At 41.2% G+C, this 23,314-nt stretch overlaps 2 protein-coding genes across 31 annotated transcripts in view; both read left to right on the top strand.

Annotated features, from left to right (window-relative positions):
* The window catches only part of LOC127146613 (cysteine desulfurase 1, chloroplastic-like), a 54,153-nt gene extending 36,733 nt beyond the window's left edge, over window positions 1–17,420 (top strand). Inside the window, exons 2-6 of one of the 7 annotated variants that reach the window (XM_051080786.1) lie at window positions 15,463–15,561; window positions 16,128–16,266; window positions 16,367–16,414; window positions 16,856–16,956; window positions 17,228–17,420. In XM_051080786.1, the coding sequence (XP_050936743.1) occupies window positions 16,251–16,266; window positions 16,367–16,414; window positions 16,856–16,956; window positions 17,228–17,311 (249 nt within the window). In that variant the 5' untranslated portion in view covers window positions 15,463–15,561; window positions 16,128–16,250 and the 3' untranslated portion in view covers window positions 17,312–17,420. The other 6 variants (XR_007818059.1, XR_007818062.1, XR_007818061.1 and 3 more) reach the window with 6 other exon arrangements.
* LOC127146612 (cyclic nucleotide-gated ion channel 1-like) overlaps window positions 1–23,314 on the top strand; it is a 45,443-nt gene that overhangs the window by 14,028 nt on the left and 8,101 nt on the right. For 2 of the 24 annotated variants that reach the window (XR_007818055.1, XR_007818057.1), the window contains exons 1-3: window positions 21,011–21,514; window positions 21,635–21,721; window positions 22,280–22,424. The exons of 17 other annotated variants lie outside the window; for them this stretch is intronic. Coding sequence is in view for 2 of the 7 variants with exons in the window: in XM_051080775.1 (XP_050936732.1) it covers window positions 21,461–21,514; window positions 21,635–21,721; window positions 22,318–22,424 (248 nt within the window). In the remaining 5 variants the exon portion in view is untranslated. Of the gene's footprint in view, window positions 1–21,007; window positions 21,515–21,634; window positions 21,722–22,279; window positions 22,425–23,314 lie in introns of those variants that run through there. 5 more of the 24 variants (XR_007818047.1, XM_051080775.1, XM_051080780.1 and 2 more) reach the window with 5 other exon arrangements.

The raw sequence follows: 23,314 nt of genomic DNA, 5'->3' as shown, positions 1-23,314 counted from the left end.
CGGTTGGAACACTTTTTAAGTTTGTTTGAGACTAAGTCTGTTGCACTTACATGCTTGGTCGGGTTGTGCCATTTTAGGTCCTCGGTGCTTTTTTCACTCTTTTTTGAACTTTTTAGTCGGTTATGAGTTGCGAATTTACACTCAAGCAATGTTCAGAGGTTTTAAACTCTTTTTATTTTGGTTTGGAACTAAGTTTGTTGAACTTGCACACTTGGCTGACATGTTGGGTGTTAGAGTGCTTTTATCGCACTTTTTGGAATTTTGGTCGGTTGTGATTTGCGAACTTATACTTAAGCATTGTTCGATCGTTTTGAAAGCTTACACACGTTTTGAACTCTTTTTAGGTTGGTCTGAAACAAAGTTTGTGGCACTAACACACTTGGTTGCCATTTTCGGTCTTGAAGTGCTTTTTCCACACTTTTTGAATTTTTTGGTAGGTTATGGTTTACGAAATTACACTTAAGTTTTGTTGGGTCATTTTGATAGTTCAAGTGATACTTAGACACGATTTGAACACCTTTAAGGTTTGTTTGAGACTCAGTTTGTTGCATCCACACACTTAATTGCCATTTTGGGTCTTGAAGTGCTTTTTTTACAATGTTTGAATTTTCTTGGTAGGTTATGAGTTACGAAATTATACTTGAGCATTGTTAGGCCATTTTTTAAGTTCGAATGGTACTTAGACATGTTTTGAACAGGTGTTAGGTTGTTTCGAACTAAGTTTGTTGCACATACAGACATGATTGCCATCGAAGGGCTTTTTCCACACTTTTTTGAACTTTTTGGCAAGTTATGAGTTACAAGCTTTTGCACTTAAGCGTCATTGGGTCGTTTGAAAGCTAAGACGTGTTTCGAATGCCTTTTTGGTCGGTTTGAATCTAAGTTTGTTGCACTTACACACTTGGCATTCTAGGTCTTGAAGTGCTTTTTTTCAATCTTTTTTGAACTTTTTGGTACGTTGTGAGTTACGAACTTACAGTTAAGATTTGTTAGATCGTTTTGAAAGTTCAAGTGATACTTGGACATGTTTTGAATGCGTTTTAGGTTGGTTTGACACTAAGTTTGTTGCACTCACACACACGGTTGCCACTTTGGGTCTTAAAGTGCTTTTTTCACACTTTTTGAACTTTCCGCTAGGTTGTGAGCTATGAACTTACACTTAAGATGTCTTAGGTCGTTTTTTAAGGTCCAAGTAATACGTAGACATGTTTTCAACACCTTTTAGGTTTGTTTTAAACTTAGTTTGTTGAACTTACGCACTTTGTTGCCATTTTGGGTCTTGAAAGGCTCTTTTCTCACTTTTTTTTAACTTTTTGCTAGGTTATGAGTAACGAACTTACACTTAAGCTTTGTTAGATCGTTTCTAAAATTCAAGTGATAATTAGACTCGTTTTGAACACTTTTAAGGTTGGTTTGAGGGTAAGTTTGTTGCACTTACACATTTGGTTGCCATTTCTTTTGTGGTCTTTGAAGTGCTTTTTTCACAGTTCTTGACTTTTTGGTACGTTGGGAGTTGTAAACTTACACTTAAACTTTGTGAGGTTGCTTTTAAAGGTCAAGTGATACGTAGGCTCGGTTGGAACACTTTTTAAGTTTGTTTGAGACTAAGTCTGTTGCACTTACATGCTTGGTCGGGTTGTGCCATTTTAGGTCCTCGGTGCTTTTTTTACTCTTTTTTGAACTTTTTAGTCGGTTATGAGTTGCGAATTTACACTCAAGCAATGTTCAGAGGTTTTAAACTCTTTTTATTTTGGTTTGGAACTAAGTTTGTTGAACTTGCACACTTGGCTGACATGTTGGGTGTTAGAGTGCTTTTATCACACTTTTTGGAATTTTGGTCGGTTGTGATTTGCGAACTTATACCAAATTGGGCTTCAAATCTTGGCGGGGGCTCATGTAGACTTCCTACACAAGGTCTCAATTCAAAGAAGCATTCTTAACATCTAGCTGGTATAGAGGCCAATCTTTGTTCACAACAACAAATAGCAAGACTCTAACAGTATTCAACTTAGCAACTGGAGAAAAGGTTTCTGAATAGTCAATATCATAGGTCTGAGTAAATCTTTTTGCAACTAACCTTGCCTTGTGTCTATCAAGTGTACCATCTGCTTTGTATTTGAGAGAAAACACCCATTTGCATCCTACAGTTTTATGTCCTTGGGTAGAGCACAGATCTCCCAAGTTCTATTGTTTTCAAGAACCTTCATCTCTTCCATAACAACATTTTTCCATTCAGGACACTCTAGAGCAGTGTAGATATTTTTCGGTATTATGGTAGAGTCAAGGCTTGCTGTAAACGCTCTAAACTATGAAGAGAGATTATCATAGAAAACATAGTTGCAAATGGGATGTTTAGTGCAGGATCTGGTACCTTTTCTCAAAGCAATGGGAATGTCAAGAGAGGGATCATACTCATCAAGTTTTCTTGTATGACCCTGTTATGCTTCATCATTACTGATTTCTATTCTAACCTCAATGTCATCACCATGGTTCTTTTCTTCCATATTTTCAAGAACAGCAACATCAGACTTGTCATTCTCACTTATCGTATTATTAGTACAAGGTTCTGTAGGGTTTTCCATACCTTGGTCTCGAGGAGGTTCGAAGTCTTGGACTGGAGCCGGCGGTTGACTAGTAGGGGACCCAACTTCCTTTATGAGATTCCTCCTGTAATATGTTTTCCAAGGAACTTGGTTTGCAGGTAAGATTATGGGATGAGGATCAACGTCAGATACAGTACTAGGAGTAGGTTCAGTAAATTCGAAAGTGTTGTTAGACTTTTCACTCACACTCTCCCCCTGAAGATGGCTAACAGGAAAGTAGGGTCGGTTTTCACAGAAAGTAACATCCATAGTGACAAAGTATTTTCTAAACGACGGGTGAAAACATTTATACCCGCTTTGGTGAATGGGATATCCAACAAACACACAGGCCTGAGCCCGAGGGGTAAATTTAGTCTAATTAGGGCCAAAATTATGGACATAAGTGGTACACCCAATGTAACGGCCCAACTCCTTATACTGAGTCGAAGTCATTACTAAATATAGGACAAGTGGTTTAGGACAAAATTTAGTAAAAACGTATAAGGTTTTAGAAATTTATTTATGAAAATCCAACAAGGTAACATGCAAAAAAAAAATGATGTTTCGTTCTAAAGTCCTACTCGGGCCCTATCTAAAACGAAATGGTAAATAGTGAAGAATACTCAAACTCAGGTACTAAAGTCAAAAACAAGAATAGGCGGAAGCAGAAATCCCTATGGCTTGCCACGGTCATTTCTGGTCGCTCGCCAGCTTGCCTTTGCCCTTACCTCGTCCTCTACCTGAAAACATGACATGAAAAGAGTGAGTACAAAATACTCAGTAAGGGACCCACTACTAGTCCCACTAGGTGCCTGTTAGCTTCCTGTCAGAGTCCTGTAACTGGTACCCAATCGCTGGCACGTTCCCGAACACGTGCAACATGCGCTCCCGTAGGAACGTAACTCTGGTCTTCGGTGCCCCGGGGGACACCTAGGACAATCGGGATGCGAGGACCCCGTCGAGTCACTCGAGTCATATCTATATCCATGCTAGACTGGTGTCCCGTCGGACCGCACAGTCCTAAATAGGTGGTGATCCCGAAGGACACCCATGCAGGTACGACTCTAACAGGTTAAACTAACAGGTACCCTAATCGCAGTATACATACACATGGCGTCATCATATAACATAACAGATAAATCATCATTACACTCTCCATCTCGACACCCGTCGTACAGCCATAACAGTTCTCGTCATCACAACATCATGCTATAATATAACCATATCATCAATCGCATCATACTATCATTAATTTCATGCATCGTACAGTCTAGTCCTCGACATGCACAATTGAAGGTATACGTGACCTCATAATTCTAAACATGGAGCTAGTAGTAGAAATCTCTTACCTGGAGATTTACTTGGCGAGTTCTAACCGCGAGGCAAGTGTGCTTTCCAAGCAACGAGGTCCTAACTGTTTAATACGCCAAAATTCGTAATTAAGTCACCAACGACTAACGGTTCAAAATTCAGTTGAAATGACTTACCCTAGAAAGAGGTTGCAATGCTGAGCCCCTACTGAAGAAATCCCACGCTGCAGCAGTTACTTGGTCCAAGACGTCCCTTAAGGAAAATAATTTAATTTAATTCCAAATTAAATTATTTAGTGTCCAAAGTTATTAAGTCTTACTGGGTAATGCCAAAATAATTAGTTTAATTATCCAAAATTGGATGGCAGGAGCCAAATTAGGCTTGGCGGCTCGGCTGGAAAGAGAACAAGGATCGGCTCGGCTTGGAGGTTGAAGATCGGCTCGGCTCGCGGCGCAGACTGGCGCGGCTCGTGGTGCAGACAAGCGCAGCTCGGCTTGGTACAGCGTCTACGCACGTGCGGCTCGCACGTGGGCGCTGCTCGGCTCGCGGGTGCACGCGGCTCGGGTTCCGGGTCAGAGGCACGCGGCACGGGCCGAGCTTCGGGTCACGGAGCGGGGCTTCGGCCGGGTGGGGTCCTCACGCGACGAGGCACTGGCTTCCGGATCCGGGTGGCGCGACGGCTGCGGGTGGTCCGGCTACACCACGGCTTCGCTCGGCGACGGCTGCAGACGGACGTTTCGGCTGCGCTGCGTCGGATCGAAGCGGCGCGACGCGGCTGGCTGACGGATCGGCTGCGGATCGCGAAGGGTGACGCGGCTCGGCTTCGGGCGACGGCTGCGAGAGACGACTGCTCCGGCGGACGCTCGGCGTGCGCGGATCGGCTTGGACGATTCTTCCGACGCGGCTGGAAGCTCGGCGATGGCTCGGGTGGACTGAAGACTCGGCTGCACTGCTGAACAGAGAGGGGAAGTCTTGGCGGCTCGGGTTCGCGGCGGCGGCGGCGGCGGCTGCTAGGGTTTTATTAATAAATCTTTTTTTTCCTCCCTTTTTCTCTTTTCTTTTCCCCCTTTCTTTCTTTGATTTTTCTCTTCTTCTTTACGCACGAGACCCAAGGCTTTTTATAAGACAATATCTCTTTTCTTTTCCTTTAAATAACCCAAACCAACCATCTCCTCTCTCTCTCCAAATCTCACCAAACTCAACCAACCCTCCTTTCAATTAGCAATAACTCACTAAATAATTTCTAAATACTAAAATAGGTAACATAATAGAAAAATACTTAATAATAAAAAAAGTGGAAAACCCAACTTTAATAAACCGGAAAATTCAAAATGATAAGGTTCTCCCAATAAATTTGTCTTTTCCAAGACCATACATAAATATTAATAGTAAGATGAACAAAAACAAGTTTGTTGGGGCGTTACATACTCCACTCCTTAGAAAACTTTCGTCCTCGAAAGTTCTAATCCTCGAACAGCTCGGGGTACTGAGCTCTCATGTCCTCTTCTTTCTCCCACGTGGCCTCTTCCACTCCATGGTTCTGCCAAAGGACTTTGACCAGTGGAATTTCTCGACTACGAAGCTTTTTGACCTCCCTTGCCAAGACCTCGACAGGCTGCTCCTCGTAGCTCAAGTTCTCGCTGATCGGTAGTGGCTCGAAGTCCACCACATGTGTTGGGTCTGCGACATATTTCCTCAGCATGGAGATATGGAATACGTCATGCACTGCAGCAAAAGATGGGGGTAGCGCCAAGCGATAAGCCACGGGGCCAATCCGCTCCAGTATCTCAAACGGCCCTACGAAGCGTGGACTCAGCTTCCCCTTCTTCACGAACCTCAGAACACCCTTCATAGGTGCTACCTTCAGAAAGACCATGTCTCCCACTTCAAGCTCGAGATCCTTACGTCGTACATCAGCATAACTCTTCTGTCTGCTCTGTGCTGTCAGCATACGAGCTCGGATCTTCTGTATGGCTGCATTGGTAGTCTGCACTAACTCGGGGCCTAGCATCCTCTGCTCTCCAACCTCGCCCCAGCAGACAGGAGATCTACAACACTTGCCATATAGAGCCTCGAACGGTGCCATACCGATAGTAGCCTGGTAGCTGTTATTATAGGCAAACTCCATCAGATGCAGATGAGAGTCCCAACTTCCTGAAAACTCTAGCACGCAGGCCCGTAGCATGTCTTCCAAAATCTGGTTCAATCTCTCTGTTTGACCATCAGTCTGAGGGTGGAATGCCGTGCTGAAGTCTAACCTCGTACCTAAAGCAAGTTGAAGTCCTTTCCAGAACTTCGATGTGAAACGAGCGTCTCTGTCTGAAATGATGGATACGGGTACTCCATGTAGTCTCACAATCTCTGTCATATATAACTGCCCCACTTACTGGCAGTGTAAGTGGATTTCCCTGGCACGAAATGGGCCGACTTCGTGAGTCTGTCGACCACAACCCAGATCACTGTATAGCCCTTTAGGGTCTTGGGCAGTCCCGTAATAAAATCCATCGACACACTCTCCCACTTCCACCCTGGCACACTCAAGGGTTGTAACAACCCGGCTGGACGTTGTCTAGGTGCCTTCACCTGCTGGCACACCAAGCACCTACTAACAAAGTCTGCCACTTCCCTCTTCATGTTCCTCCACCAGTAGACACTCCTCAAGTCCTGGTACATCTTCGTACTTCCAGGGTGCATGGTAAATGGAGAACTGTGAGCCTCAGTCAAAAGTTCTGTCTTGACTGCGCTGTCTTCCGGCACATACAAGCGTCCCTCAAACATAAGGCCATCGTCAGAGGATATGGAGAAGTCCTCACCTTGCCCTGTCTCTACCATACGACGCTTCTCGACCAAGTAAAGATCATTCAGCTAAGCAGCGATGATCTTTTGCCTCGAGGTTGGCTGAACTGACAACTGAGCCAACTGTGCGGTGACCTCACCTACTGAGACTGCAATCTCGGCTCTCTCAAAATCTCTGAGTAAGGGGGTCTGCTTGGTGATTAGCGCTGCTGAATGTGCAACCTTCCTACTCAGCGCGTCAGCCACTATATTTGCTTTACCTGGGTGGTACAGGATCTCGCAGTCATAGTCTTTCACCAACTCGAGCCACCTCCTCTGCCTCATGTTCAACTCCTTCTGAGTGAAGAAGTACTTCAGGCTCTTATGATCGGTGTAAATCTGTATCTTCTCACCGTACAGGTAGTGCCTCCATATCTTCAGTGCAAAGACTACAGCTGCCAACTCCAAGTCGTGGGTAGGGTAGTTCTGCTCATGAATCTTCAACTGGCGGGAGGCATAAGCAACTACCTTACCTTGCTGCATCAGGACACAGCCCAGTCCCTTCTTGGAAGCATCACTATAGATCACAAAGTTTCCCGACCCATCGGGCACTGTCAGGACTGGTGCAGTCACCAGCTTCTGCTTGAGCTCCTGAAAGCTACTCTCGCATGCTGGGCTCCAGACAAAAGGGGTTCCCTTCCTGGTCAACTGGGTCAACGGGCTGGCTATACGTGAGAAGTCTTCCACGAATCTCCTGTAGTAACCTGCCAAGCCCAGAAAACTTCGAATTTCACTAACTGTGGACGGTCGAGGCCAGTTGGTCACCGCTTCAATCTTTGTTGGATCCACTGAAACTCCCTCACTGGAAACCACGTGGCCAAGGAACGTCACCTTCCTTAACCAGAATTCACACTTGGAGAACTTGGCATACAACTTGTTGGCTCGAAGAGTCTCCAAAACCTGGTGCAAGTGCTCCTCGTGCTCAGCCTCAGTTTTAGAGTAAATCAAGATGTCATCAATGAAGACTATGACGAACGAGTCTAGAAAATCCTTAAACACCCTGTTCATCAAATCCATGAACACTGCAGGAGCGTTAGTCAAGCCGAAAGACATCACAACGAACTCGTAATGTCCGTACCTCGAACGAAAGGCCGTCTTGGGAATGTCACCGTCCCTAATCCTCAACTGGTGATAGCCTGACCGCATGTCGATCTTGGAAAAGACAGTGGCTCCCTGCAACTGATCGAACAAGTCATCAATCCTGGGCAAAGGGTAGCAGTTTTTAACTGTCACCTTGTTCAGCTCTCGGTAGTCAATACAAAGGCGCATCGACCCATCCTTCTTCTTCACGAACAACACTGGGGCTCCCCAAGGCGACACACTGGGCCGGATGAAACCTTTGTCCAGCAACTCCTGTAACTGGACCTTCAACTCTTTTAGCTCGGCTGGAGCCATTCTGTAAGGGGCCCTCGAGATAGGGGCAGTGCCCAGCTCTAACTTGATGGCGAAGTTTACCTCCCTGGGAGGCGGAAGTACTGGGAGTTCGTCGGGGAAAACATCAGGGTACTCCCTTACCACTGGTTCGGAAGATAGGGAAACTTCTGGCTCTCTAATATCCACTACGCTTGCCAAGATGCTCCAAGTACCCTGGCTGAGTAGTTTACTAGCCTTCATGGCTGAGATGACCTTGGGTATACATACCATGCCTGCCCCCCTAAATTTGAAACTAGCCCCGAAGGGAGGGTTAAAGACAACTTCCTTGCCAAAACAGTCTATATTTGCATGGTTAGCTGACAGCCAATCCATGCCTAGAATCATGTCGAAATCCTGCATGTCTAACACTAGTAAGGTCACGTCTAACATATGATTCGCTATCTCTACCCGACATGCCTTTATTTGTTCTTTGGACAACAGGACCTCCCCAGATGGAGTAGAAACAGACAAAACACTACCCAAAGGTTCTACCTCCAAACCCACATGCTGAACGAAAACAGAAGATATAAACGAGTGGGATGACCCAGAGTCAAATAGTACAAAAGCATAATGCCCCAAAATTGGGAGCGTACCTGTCACCACTGTACCAGCTCGCTCGGCCTCCTGCCGAGTAGTGGTAAAAACTCTCCCCTGCTGGGAAGCAGAAGGCTGGGGCGGTGTCGTCTCAAAGGGTTTCTGAGGACACATATCAGCAGTGTGCCCCGGCTGTCTGCACCTGAAGCAGACTCCACTTCCAGCCAAGCAACGACCTCCGTGGACTCTCCCACAGGTAGTACAAGCGGGTAGCTCTCTCAGAGTCCTCCCGGCTGCTGCAAGCTCCCGTCGGTGTCTCTGAAAGACACCTCCTGACCTCAGAGTTCGCTGCGGTATTACGTCAGGCTGCATCTCCACCTTTCTTTTCTGTCCCAAGGCTGACCCTCTGCCGGCAGCCTTAGACGAATCAGCTCTCTCATGCAGGCTCAAATCCAGTGTTATTCGTAGTGCATCAGCATGAGTGGTTGGCCGGAGAGCTCGGACAATGCCCTGAAGGTCTAGCCTGAGTCCTCTAACGAATTTCTCCGTCCTGGCAGCCTCATCCCTTACCACATCGGGAGCAAAACGGGACAGCATGTCGAACTCGGCGTCGTACTGCTCCACCGTCATATCGCCTTGCTCCAAGTTTAGGAACTCTTGCAGCTTAGCGTGCTTCACGTTGGCAGGGAAGAACTTAGCATAGAAGTTCTCCTTGAACTGCTCCCAAGTTATCTTGCTGACGTCGCCCCCCAGCATTCTCTCAGCAGTCTCCCACCAGGCGGTGCCCCTATCCTCCAAGAAGAAAACTGCACACTGCACCTTCTAGTCTTCTGGGCACTTCATGTACCGGAAGATAGTCTCTATGGACGTCAACCACATTTGGGCCTTTGTGGGGTTGTCCATGGATCCGTCAAAGGTCTTAGGATTATACTTCCTAAAGTCCCGTAAGTGTTTAGTCTCGGCCGACAGTTGAACTGGTACGGGTTGAGCTTCCTCAGGGGCTGGAGGAACGTCGGCCTGGGCCTGAACAGGGGTGGCCTGGTTCTGCTGGGCGGCGAGGAAAGGTGCCAAAGCAGCTTGCAGCATGTCCTGATAACGCTGCTCCATCGCGGCGAGATCCGCCTGGGTGACCGGTGCGTTAGGGTCGACCACCGGTGCAGCAGGTTGCGCCTCCAGCTGGCCACGACCAGCTCCTCTGCCTCCCCTACCACCTTCTCGGCGTGCACCTCTACGTGGCGGCATTCTCCCTAAAATTCACCAACAAAACTTTTCACCACAAGAACTTAACACACCTATCTCTAGGTCTAGTCTATTCAGGCAAAATTGTAATCTTAACATTAGCAAGGCTTTAGACATACCTGGCGAGTGTCGAAGGACCGTATAGCCATAGGGTGAAGTAAAACCAAAACAAAACAATGACTTACATCGTAGGTCAGTCTACAGAACCTAAAACACTGTGCTCTGATACCAACTATAACGGCCCAACTCCTTATACTGAGTCGAAGTCATTACTAAATATAGGACAAGTGGTTTAGGACAAAATTTAGTAAAAACGTATAAGGTTTTAGAAATTTATTTATGAAAATCCAACAAGGTAACATGCAAAAAAAAAAATGATGTTTCGTTCTAAAGTCCTACTCGGGCCCTATCTAAAACGAAATGGTAAATAGTGAAGAATACTCAAACTCAGGTACTAAAGTCAAAAACAAGAATAGGCGGAAGCAGAAATCCCTATGGCTTGCCACGGTCACTTTTGGTCGCTCGCCAGCTTGCCTTTGCCCTTACCTCGTCCTCTACCTGAAAACATGACATGAAAAGAGTGAGTACAAAATACTCAGTAAGGGACCCACTACTAGTCCCACTAGGTGCCTGTTAGCTTCCTGTCCGAGTCCTGTAACTGGTACCCAATCGCTGGCACGTTCCCGAACACGTGCAACATGCGCTCCCGTAGGAACGTAACTCTGGTCTTCGGTGCCCCGGGGGACACCTAGGACAATCGGGATGCGAGGACCCCGTCGAGTCACTCGAGTCATATCTATATCCATGCTAGACTGGTGTCCCGTCGGACCGCACAGTCCTAAATAGGTGGTGATCCCGAAGGACACCCATGCAGGTACGACTCTAACAGGTTAAACTAACAGGTACCCTAATCGCAGTATACATACACATGGCGTCATCATATAACATAACAGATAAATCATCATTACACTCTCCATCTCGACACCCGTCGTACAGCCATAACAGTTCTCGTCATCACAACATCATGCTATAATATAACCATATCATCAATCGCATCATACTATCATTAATTTCATGCATCGTACAGTCTAGTCCTCGACATGCACAATTGAAGGTATACGTGACCTCATAATTCTAAACATGGAGCTAGTAGTAGAAATCTCTTACCTGGAGATTTACTTGGCGAGTTCTAACCGCGAGGCAAGTGTGCTTTCCAAGCAACGAGGTCCTAACTGTTTAATACGCCAAAATTCGTAATTAAGTCACCAACAACTAACGGTTCAAAATTCAGTTGAAATGACTTACCCTAGAAAGAGGTTGCAATGCTAAGCCCCTACTGAAGAAATCTCACGCTGCAGCAGTTACTTGGTCCAAGACGTCCCTTAAGGAAAATAATTTAATTTAATTCCAAATTAAATTATTTAGTGTCCAAAGTCATTGAGTCTTACTGGGTAATGCCAAAATAATTAGTTTAATTATCGAAAATTGGATGGCAGGAGCCAAATTAGGCTTGGCGGCTCGGCTGGAAAGAGAACAGGGACCGGCTCGGCTTGGAGGTTGAAGATCGGCTCGGCTTGCGGCGCAGACTGGCGCGGCTCGTGGTGCAGACAGGCGCGGCTCGGCTTGGTACAGCGTCTACGCACGTGCGGCTCGCACGCGGGCGCTGCTCGGCTCGCGGGTGCACGCGGCTCGGGTTCCGGGTCAGAGGCACGCGGCACGGGCCAGGCTTCGGGTCACGGAGCGGGGCTTCGGTCGGGTCCTCACGCGACGAGGCGCTGGCTTCCGGATCCGGGTGGCGCGACGGCTGCGGGTGGTCCGGCTACACCACGGCTTCGCTCGGCGACGGCTGCAGACGGACGTTTCGGCTGCGCTGCGTCGGATCGAAGCGGCGCGACGCGGCTGGATGACGGATCGGCTGCGGATCGCAAAGGGTGACGCGGGCTCGGCTTCAGGCGACGGCTGCGAGAGATGGCTGCTGCGGCGGACGCTCGGCGTGCGCGGATCGGCTTGGACGATTCTTCTGATGCGGCTGGAAGCTCGGCGACGGCTCGGGTGGACTGCAGACTCGACTGCGCTGCTGAACAGAGAGAGGAAGGCTTGGCGGCTCGGGTTCGTGGCGGCGGCTAGGGTTTTATGAATAAATTTTTTTCTCCCTTTTTCTCTTTTCTTTTCCCCTTTCTTTCTTTGATTTTTCTCTTCTTCTTTACGCACGAGACCCAAGGCTTTTTATAAGACAATATCTCTTTTCTTTTCCTTTAAATAACCCAAACCAACCATCTCCTCTCTCTCTCCAAATCTCACCAAACTCAACCAACCCTCCTTTCAATTAGCAATAACTCATTAAATAATTTCTAAATACTAAAATAGGTAACATAATAGAAAAATACTTAATAATAAAAAAAGTGGAAAACCCAACTTTAATAAACCGGAAAATTCAAAATGATAAGGTTCTCCCAATAAATTTGTCTTATCCAAGACCATACATAAATATTAATAGTAAGATGAACAAAAACGAGTTTGTTGGGACGTTACACCCAAACACACGAAGAGGAACCTCAGACACAAGGCGAGTAGAGGGGTAAGACGATCTAAGGGAGTCTGAAGGGGGAGTATACGAGAAGGCATTCTATTGATTAAGTGAGTGGCTGTAAGAATAACATCTCCCCACAGGTATGATGGAAGGGAAGTGGAAAGCATAAGGGAGCGAGCTACTTCCACAAGGTGACGGTTTTTTTTGTTCGACCACTCCATTTTGTTGAGGAGTGTAGGCACATGAGGTTTGGTGAGCAATCCCTTTGGAGGTTAGAAATTCACTAAGGTTATGGTTTTGGAATTCCCGACCATTATCACTTCGAAGAATTGCAATTTTTTATGAAATTATGTTTCAATAGTACGATAGAAGTTTTGGAAAATGGACGAAACCTCGGATTTATCTGTTATTAGGTAGACCCAGGTAAGACGAGTATGGTCATCGATGAAAGTTACAAACCACCGCTTTCCCGATGAGGTGGTGACCTTGGAAGGACCCCAAACGTCACTATGGATGAGGGTAGACGGTTGTGTAGGTTTATATGGTTGTGAGGGAAAAGAGACCCGATGTTGTTTAGCCCGGATACACATATCGCAAGATAGAGAAGAGACATCAAGTTTAGAAAAAAGGTGGGGAAATAAATATTGCATATATGTAAAGTTTGGGTGGCCCAGTCGAAAATGCCACAACATACAGTCTTTGTTCAAAAGTGCTAAAGTAAGATGACAGTAAACTAACCCTAGACAAACTACTATAGGAGGTATCATCATCAAGGATGTAAAGTCCCCTTCTATGTCAAGCAGTGCCAATCGTCCTCCTCGAGCTTATGTCCTGAAAATAAACCGATACAGATAAGAAGATAGCTTTACAATGCAATTCACGAGTGATCTTGCTTATAGATAACAAATTGTAAGACAGTTTAGGGACATGCAAAACACTCTGGAGAGTAAAACCGTCAGAGGGAACTATTTGTCCTTTGCCAGCGATTAGAGCTAGAGAGCCATCAGCTATTCGAATTTTTTCATTACCGGTACACGGGGCATAACAGATAAAGTGTTTCGAAGAACCTTTCAAGTGATCTATAGCCCTTGAGTCTAAGATCCAGGGATTCTTCCCATCAACGCTAATAAGCCCAAGGGACTGAGGCATACCTGACTGAGCAATGGCACCCAGAGTCGGAGTCTTGGTCTGGCTCGCAGTAGGATCAGTTGATTGAGAGGTGCTGGCAGGGGTAGTCTCACTAATGTATGCACGTCATGAGTTCTGTTTCTCGTTGGAGGATCGTTTATTACCTCTTGGGGGACGACTGTGGAGTTTCCAACACTGATCCTTGGTGTACCATTGTTTCTTGCAGTGCTTACACACAGGAATTGACTTCCCATTATTCTTGTCACTGTCATGATTTGAGGACCGAGCGCTAAAGGCAGCGGAGTCAATGGTAGGGGTAGTAGTACACCCATGGCATTAGTGCGATCCTCTTCCAGGCGGACTTCAAAACAAACTTCCATTAGGGAGGGAAGAGGTCTTTGTCCGAGTATACGACCACAAACAGTATCAAATTTGGGATTAAGTCTTGCAAGGAAGTCATAAACACGGTCAACCTCTTCAAGTTTAGCATATTGAGTATCGTCATTTGGTGTGTCCCAAACTGTCTCTCTGCACAAATCCATCTCTTTCCAGAGGAGAGAGAGCTTGTTAAAATAGGTAGTCACGTTCAGAGTCCCTTGTTTGCAATTATGGACCTGTTTTCGCAGTGTATACAACCGAGAGGCATTCTGTCGTTTCGAGTAAAGGGTTTGAGTTGTATCCCACAAATCTTTTGCTGTGGCAGCAGATAGTAGAGGCTTGTCGATCTGTGGTTCCATACTATTAATCAACATGGACCGAATAAGTGAGTCCTCCCCTTTCCAAAGTCGTTCCAAGGCGTCTCCTGGTAGAGGACGTACAGTCCCTCCAGTTAAGAAGTCGAACTGGTGGCGACCTTCGAGGAACATCTTTATTGATTGGGACCAAGAAAAATAATTTTGCCCATTTAATTTTTCACCTGAAAAATTCTCTGTAGACGAACCCAAAGAGCCAGTTATATAATTTGACAGTAAATTAGGGAACGAAGTTATCGGGTTCTTGGAATACATCGGTAACTCGGTTGGTTTGAAATGCATCAAAGACTCACCCGCTTCAATGTTTGATCTGTTCTAAGGTTGATTAATTCCGTTACCAGAAAACAACGGTTGTTGTAAAGAGTCAACGTACAGCGGATGCTTACTGTACAGATTTGAAAGATTTACGGTTGAGGGTTGCTGTCCGGAGCTCATAGGCGGCGCGTGAGGATGCGAATGCCCGGAAGGGCTTGACGGTTGGACATCCGACGGCGCGTAAAAGGGAATGGGCTGGGCGGTGAGATGAAACGGCCCATGCGCTGGAGAGAAGCGGCGCGTGAAGCATCTTCTGGTCAGACGGTGGCTCGTACGACTGCGAAACCACTCCCGTTGGGTAGATCGGCGGTTTCTGTAGGTTTTGAAGCAGTTTCTCCATGGCGGCAGCGACGACAGTGACGGGTTCAATTTCGATCTGGGTTTCTCCTAGGGTTTTGTTATTGCTTTGCTCTGATACCATATTGAAAGCAATTAACAACAACCCGAGACTTACGTGGAAACCAGAGAACTGGGAGAAAAACCACGATACTTTAGTTTTTATTATTTTTCTTATGAATACAATTGGTACAAATAGAGAAAATAAATATAGTACAATAGGAGTAAGAAAGGAAAAGATCTAGGAAATATTTAGGAAATAAAATCTTATATATTATTCTTTCCAAAAATACTCTAAGGACAAAGCCCTACTAATTCTAACAGTAGGCTTTAAGGTTTTATTTGTGAAGATTATGATTTCATATTTAAGTTAATGAAAGTGTTTTACATTCCTACATCATGAAGTTGCATCCTTTATCTTTTTAAACATGTGTAGCCATATACTGCTTTAACTTTAAGTTTAAACTGTAACAATCTATTCTTTCAGTGCAAATCATACTTACGGTTGCTGAACATCATAGTGCCATTGTTCCTTGGCAACTTATAGCTGAAAGGACCGGTGTTGTTCTGAAGTTTGTAAGTTTAGGTGAACATAATGTCCCAAACTTACTAGAGTTAAAGGAAATGTTTTCAACAAAAACAAAGCTTGTGGTTACCTATCATGTCTCAAAATGTATTGGGTACACCATTCTATTTGATATTTAGCATTTTTTTAATCTATTTCCTTTTTATACCATTCAATTTATAAACATTACTCAAATAAAACAAGTAGTAGGTGAATATTTCAAACTGAAGTGTTATCATATTACTTCAGTTATCACACTTCTAGTGGAAAGGTTTGCAGCTGAATAAAAACAATAAAGTCAAATGAATGAAGAATGAAAAGAACTGTCAGACATTTTTCCTTCTCTTGATCTGTGTCCAGTTACTCTTGATATCTTTCTAATAATAACTATATGCAAATAGTGGAATTCAGTATGATTTGATTTTTTTCTCTGCAACTTATGTTCTTCCAATTGAAGAAATAGTTGGCTTAGCACATCATTTTGGGGCAAAAGTGCTTGTAGATTCGTGCTAGAGTGTTCTACACATAGTTGTCGACATCTAGGCACTTGATGCTGACTTTCTTATTGCTTCTTCTCACAAGGTTAGGTTGTTTTCTTATTAATTAAATGGCAAGCCTTACATTTGGGCATATGAAGATAAGGAATAAACATGCTTCAGATGTGTGGGCCTACAGGCATTGGATTCTTGTAGATTGATCTATTGTTTGCAATGCCTCCATTCTTAGGTATGTCCTTTGAGAAGATAAGTTATGAAATTAAAATTGCATCAGTTCGTTTTTAGGAAGTCAATATCTAATTTTCATATTTGGTCCTACATGGCTCTAGATGGTGGAGATTTCTTGACCATTCCACATTTGCACAACCTCGTTCCAGGTTAGTGGACTCCATGGTTGCAATTTTGTCCTTTTCTTTTTACTTTAAAATGAAATTTTTCTCAATGTATTTATTTTATATGATGTGGAAAAATTAAAACGTTCAATATATAGGGCTCAAGAATTGCAAGAGACCTAAATAACTGTCGTTTATTTAGCATTATTTGTTTGCTCATTTGTTCTCATAATAATTGACACTTGATAAATCATCTTTTTGAAGTCATTATGAGATTTAAATAGATGACTTCTTGAATGGTGCTAACATTTTGTGATGTCTATTTTATTCGAACTATTCATTAATTGATGCCTTTTTACATATCCTTTCATCTCTTCTATGTATTCTCTTTCTACCCAAATGCCTTTTGATATTTGCATTAAGAAGTCTTTTTGGTGGACAATATTGTCCTTAATTCTACTAATTACTCATATCCCCCTTCGTTAGATTTGAAGCTGGGACGCCTACAATTGGAGAAGCAATTGGTTTGGGGAGCTGCTATTGATTATCTATCTAGGATCGAAATGCAAAAAATTCATAGTTACGAAGTGAGTTGATTGAAATTTGGTATATACCCTTTGTTTGAGAATTTTTGGGCGGTGAAAAATGCGTGAAGCAACTAAATCAGGGTATCAACTAAATAAATACCTTCATAGTAAGTTAGTAATAGAATTTTTTTTTCTTTAATCAAGGAATTTATGTATTATTTTTCTATCAACTAGGTTACCTGGAACACTGAAAATTCAGAATGATATGATAAATATGTTTACTAGTTTTAAGACTTTAGTCTAACGACGAGGAGGTGTTGTATGCTAACAGGAAGAATTGGCGAATTATCTATATGAAAACCTTCGTGCAGTCCCTAACATTCGAATATATGGCCCAGCTCAATTTAGACTTTAGTGTATTTATAAATTATTTAATTAAGCAACGGTTTCATGGACTACATTTTTTCTACATAATTATCGATGTATACATTGTTGACACTTACCTGCCTTTGTTTTTTTTCAATACAAAGTCTCAAATTCCCTGGGATCAAAATTATAGTGACTCGTTGAACTAGTATATGAGATTTTAATTATTGCTTAATTAGCCATGTTATTTGGCAATTGCTAAGAGACATCCATAAACATAAGCAATATTTGATGGTTGAACAAATAGGTTAGATAGGATGAAGTATTGATACATAAAATCATGTAGCTATAAATTTTATTGTTATTATTATTGGTTGGCCTAATAGTGTTAACATTAATGTGTTATTAAATATTTTGAAAAAAAAGTGAAAAAAAGAGACTAAACTAATAATCTACCCTATTATATATGGGTGTGTTCATAGTTTGTTGGAGCTTGTGTTTTCTAGAATAGAATCAGACCAAAATCGAAAATCAAATTGCATTATGTGGTTTGGTTTGGCTTCACAGTTTGCCTTTTATCAACATATGTTTTTTTTTATATATTTTTTAAATTCCTGAAAGTGATCGTGGCTATGAGAGAGTGAGAGTGGCATGGCATGGCGGTAGCGGTAAGAGTGAGAGATGTTGGAGTGGAGACAACCAGATTTAAGAGACTGAAAGTGGTGTGACCGTCGGAGGTGAGGTGAGGTGTGAGTGAGGGAGGGAGGTGATCATCGAAAAAGTTAGATGGAGAGAAAAAGAAAACATAAAGTTAAGTTGAATAAAATTGAATAGATAAAGGTAACAATATAGATTTATATTTTGTCATACCTAATAAAATCTTTAAAAATTGGTTGGTAATAAAAAAGGTTTGTCTTTGATTATTTGTGAAATTACCCTTCCCCTTCCACGAAAACTCTCTCCATCTCTCTAATTTGCTACCCACTCCTCCGATTTGCCATTTGAGTTCGTCGAGTTCCTCTTCTTCATGTGAATTCGTAGCTATGGATGCTCTTCTTCCTTCTTTTCTTTTTTCGAACATCACCTTCTTCCATCATATATCCCAACCTTGGTTATGTTCGTTGGAAAATATTTATTTGACGAAACTAGCTGGTCATACATAGCTTGAAGAACAAAGAAAGGAAGTTGGTTCTGAAGCATTATTATTATTATTATGCATGTCCCTAATTATTTCTCGTTCTATAGATTCATAATAGCAAGAATAGACATTCTTTTGAATTATTGGAAAATGATCTGGGGAATTAAATAGTCATATACATAATCTGATATTGTAAAATCAATAAAACATCAGTTTGAGTACAAGAATCCTACCGTAAAAAAAAAAAACATAAAGTATCCCAATTCAATGAAATGTATAACTACCTCCCAGCTACTAGTTACTTTTTTACACTTGAAGTCACTTAGCCCTTGTGGAGCAAAGAGTTATTAAAGTCAATATTAGTCATACTACAGTAAACAAAAAAGAAAGAAATAAAATTATAATATTTGTCATTAGTCATAAGTCTCGTAACATAGAGACATTATTGTAGTTGAACAAGTTTGGCCCTTGTCTTTGAATGAACAAAATACAGAGAAGGTAAGCGAGTAGACCCATAAATGATCCATTTTGAGTTTTTACAATCTATCTTTGTAGACAATATAGTAGATTGAAAATCTAGTTAATATGACAATTAGGTTTAAAATCCAAATGGAGTACATGTATCCAATGGTAAGTACAAAAGCAAGATTAGATTCGTAGATTGTTTTTTAAGGAAGTTCAAATAATGAATTGTGCATCAGTTTGAGATCTTTGCCTTATAAATATTCACTCATTAATGGAGATAGAGTGTTCTGTTCAGTTGGTGGTTGTGAAAAAAAAAAGGGAAAAAGATTTGTGGTTTTCCTAATCCTAGATCATTCCTCAAGTCCTAATTAAGTCGTTCACGTGGTTTTCCAATCCAAGTACAATTTCATAAGGTGATGAACAAATTCTGCCCTTAATACTATTACTTTTAATTTTATTGTCTTTCTAGTTAAGACCTCTCTTGCATTTTTCTTTTTTCTCACAAAGAGCAGATATAAAACTAGAAAACTTTTTTTACCCACCCATGTCCTGGAATTTCTACCGAATGCTAAAGATATATCCATAGCCCCAGCAAGCATGATAAGAAATCAAAAGCTTGATCATACATTGAAGTTCTTAACAACTCTTAGTTAATGAAATATATACATCTAACAATCTGTCATTTTGATGCTCACTTTCTGACAAATATACCATGTTAAACTTTGGACCATTTGATTAGTTAATAGATAACATTATTTTTTTTAACAAAAATCATTAATCTTACAATACAGCTTAAGAACTTTTTTGAAAAAGTTAGAGAAGAGGTTATATAAAAGAGAGTTACAGCTTTTATTTTTGGGTAAAAAGAGTAGGCAGGAGGTTGAAAAATGAGAAATGGGTAAAGAAGAGTTTATTGTGTTCTGTCAAAATTTGTTGGTCCAGAGGGTGGGGGTTAATTTGTTCCTTGGTTAAAGGAGATTACCAAATATTGAAAAGGAAAAACAAATAAATAAAATTTTGAAAATTTTATACATTAGATAATTAAGTGTGATTGAGAATCTACGTCAGCAAGCAGCAGCTATGGGTGGACCTTCTTTGTATTCCAACTTCGAGCCATTTCCACAATGCCTTGAACGCTCACATTTTTGCGACATAGATAGCTATTTAAAAAAGGGAGCTTAAGTGCTCTTTTACAATTTTTAAGCAATGCTTAGATATAGCCAATAAAGGTACTATAAATAATTTATGAATCTCTTGCTATCCTAGTATTAGAAATTTCTTCAAGATTCTATTGAATCTAATTTTAATTTTGCAACTATTTCCAAAGTAAACAATAATAACAATATTGTAACGTTTCAAAAGAATTTAGGTTTCTTTATTTTTTTTTTATAGAAACGACTATGTACTTTTTTATATTTTCCCCATAAATATTAAACTAAAGTCATGAAATATGATAAGACTCAATTGTGATCAAATTATATGGTGGAAACTTATAACTAATTACGGAATACTTAAATAGGGAGAATTAAGAAATAAGAATGAGTTGTGATTTATTGTAAATTGTAGTTAAATAGATAAATGGTTGAATTTCGGGCACTAAAACGAAACATCGAATCGGCGCTCGATAGGACACATTTCCACACCTTTTGTTTTTTTCTCCACGTGGCTATAGAAATACAAAATAAATCATTTATGGAAAAAACATAGTTTGATGAAAAGTTCTGAAGAAATTATTTTAAATAACAGAATTTATTTTTTAAAATATTTATAAATAAAATATTTTAATGACATATAGTTATTTATGTTTAATAAGAAACCTCTCCGAGATAAATTTTTTTATACTTGATAGAAAAATATTTTATCTGTTTTATTATTTTTATTAATATAAAAATAGAGTTGTTTTAAAAATTAGAGTCGTTTTTAAATATATTAAATTTTTAGATTCTATTAAATAATGTCTATTAGTAAAATAGTATCACTATTTATAATAGTTTGTCTAAAAACTATTTAAAAAAACAAGTGCATTAAGTATTCTTTTGCAAAAAATGTGTATGCACGTATACATTCTTTTAACTTTAATTATATATTATTTTTTTAATTCAAAATCTCTAATAACTTAGTTAAAAATTAAAAAGTTTCATTTCATTTCATTTCAAATTTCAAAAAACAACTTCCCTTCGCAGCTTCTCTCTCATTTCTAAATTTCTTCATCTTTCTTCTCAACGGCAACTATCTCCCTCCTCTTCCCCCTCTCTCCGCCTCCCCTTCTCTCTCGATCTCTTGTCTCCTTCGTCTTCCTCAGAATCTTCACTCTTCCTTTCTCTCAATTTCTATTCTCTAAAATGAAGCATCCACCCAAGAAACCCTATCTTGCTAAATACCCATCTCGCCGATCCACTGCCATTTTCTATTCCATGCGCTAACGGCGCCGGAATCAAGGGCGGAAGACCCCTCGGAAGCCTATGTCGTCTTCCAAAGAAAATGCTTCACCGTCAGATCCCAAATTCCCAACTCCATGGTTCCCGATTCCAAACCCTCGCCGACTAAGTTGAAGAGCCTGCTCCATCTTCTAACCCACTTAAGCGGAAGCTCAGTATGGAGACCGTTCCTGAGAATTCCATCCCTGGGTTGTCTGATTCTGTTGTTAAGGTAGTTTACGTGGTGTGGTTATGGATGTTTTGGTATATTTTTTTCTTAATTTGTGTGGTGAAATGATATTTTCCTGTAATATGAAAAATTAATTTGGTCTTATGTTGAATCATCTCACAGATTAGAGAAGATGTAAAATCTGGTGTAGAAAATTTAACAGAGGAGTGTGTATCCACAATGGCAGCCGTTACTCGGCTTCTAATGAAGGTTTTTATCTTCCTCGTGCTAATATGCGCACCTGAGTGCACCCCTATCCCTGCAACCGTGTACTAAAAAAAAGTTGCAGTTGTCCAAAATGTCTATATATAATTTGTATGCCATCCTTTATATTTTTAATTTTGTAATTTCGTAGATTGGTTGAACTGACTTCAGTATGCGGTTGAAATCATAAACTCAAGATTAATCATCAAGTTTTGGACCTTGTTAAGTGAAATTAGTTCTATTACTAAAGCATGAAAAAAGATAAACTTTAATAAAGATTAGAAAATGTTCGACACTTTATAGTCTTGATTTGTGTCAAAGACTACTTAAAGCATGAAGTCTCTCATCATGATATTGTGAAAAATTGCATGCCTTTAGTAGTTCATGGTCTCCACTGTTCTTCCTTTTCATGGTTAACCTTTTAAAATGAATCGAATACAATTTTAAACACCATCTTTATAATCTCAGAATAATTATGCAGGGTTTATCAGAATAATATGTTTGTTTCTTCAGATATACTTAATATTTCATTGATTGCTCATTCATTTTGGTTTCCATTTTTAGTCGATTATGGTGGCTCACTTTGGAAACTTGTTACATAGCTACTGCCAAAAGCTTTAAATTGCCTTCCGGATGCACCTCAAAATCAGCTTCATTCTTTGTGTTTTCTAATTTCTAGCTCACTCAATTCAGCCATGGATGTACGGAGGTAAGTAAAGTTCCCTTTTGGAATTCAAGTTCTTCTGTACTTCTTGTTGGAGTTTGAGAGGCATTTTTGTTGTTGTTCTTCTTCTTGCATAACTGTGGTTGTGGAATTTGGGTTTTAGGTAGTGAAAGAACTTGTATTATAGTTTTATGTGGTAAAAGGAATTGGACCCACTTGCCATATGTTCACTCAATTTGATTTTTTACTGTAAGTTGAGTCAGTTGTGGTCATTTTGAAGGGGTTCAACTGCATCTGGGAAGTTGGGAAGGAGTCAAAAGGGATTTTTTAAGCCAAAACTGACTTCTCTCACTTTGCCAGAATTGACTTCTCTCACTTTCTTTCTCTGCACTTCTAACTTCCAAAGTTTTTGTGACTGTTAGTAGTTTCATCAAGTGTTTGTGTTTGCTACTTGGTTATGCTTCATAATTGCTTTAGATTCACAAAAATACTATAACCTGTAGCCCTGTAATTCTATCCATTTCAGGAGTTTGTGATCTTTTTGTGTGTAGGAACTAACACAAATTGAATATTTAAAAAGTGAAAAGTAGTTGGGTTTGTAGAAAATAAGTGCCATTTGGTTGAGCTATGACTACTTTTGAAGATGGTTTTATTTTAACTATGACTGCATTTGCTAGTTTGTTTTTTGGTACTTCATTCACCATCCATTTTCTCTCCATGGTTGAGTTTCTCCCCTCATTTATTTTTTATAACATTCATTAGATCACTCTTTAAATCATTCAATTACAAAGGAAAGGCTACTTCAATTCATCATCAGTAAACTATTTTTTTCCTTTAGTAACAATCACTCACATCATTGTCATTTCTCTATGTATTGTCTATAGACCAGGGCGATTTCTAGTTCTCTTCTAAGATTAAATAATTACCAGCTAATC

The sequence above is a fragment of the Cucumis melo genome, unplaced genomic scaffold (assembly GCF_025177605.1).
Source record: "Cucumis melo cultivar AY unplaced genomic scaffold, USDA_Cmelo_AY_1.0 utg000841l, whole genome shotgun sequence".
NCBI lineage: Eukaryota > Viridiplantae > Streptophyta > Magnoliopsida > Cucurbitales > Cucurbitaceae > Cucumis > Cucumis melo.
Note: the sequence above shows the minus strand (reverse complement) of the source record. Positions and strands in the feature narration are given on the sequence as shown.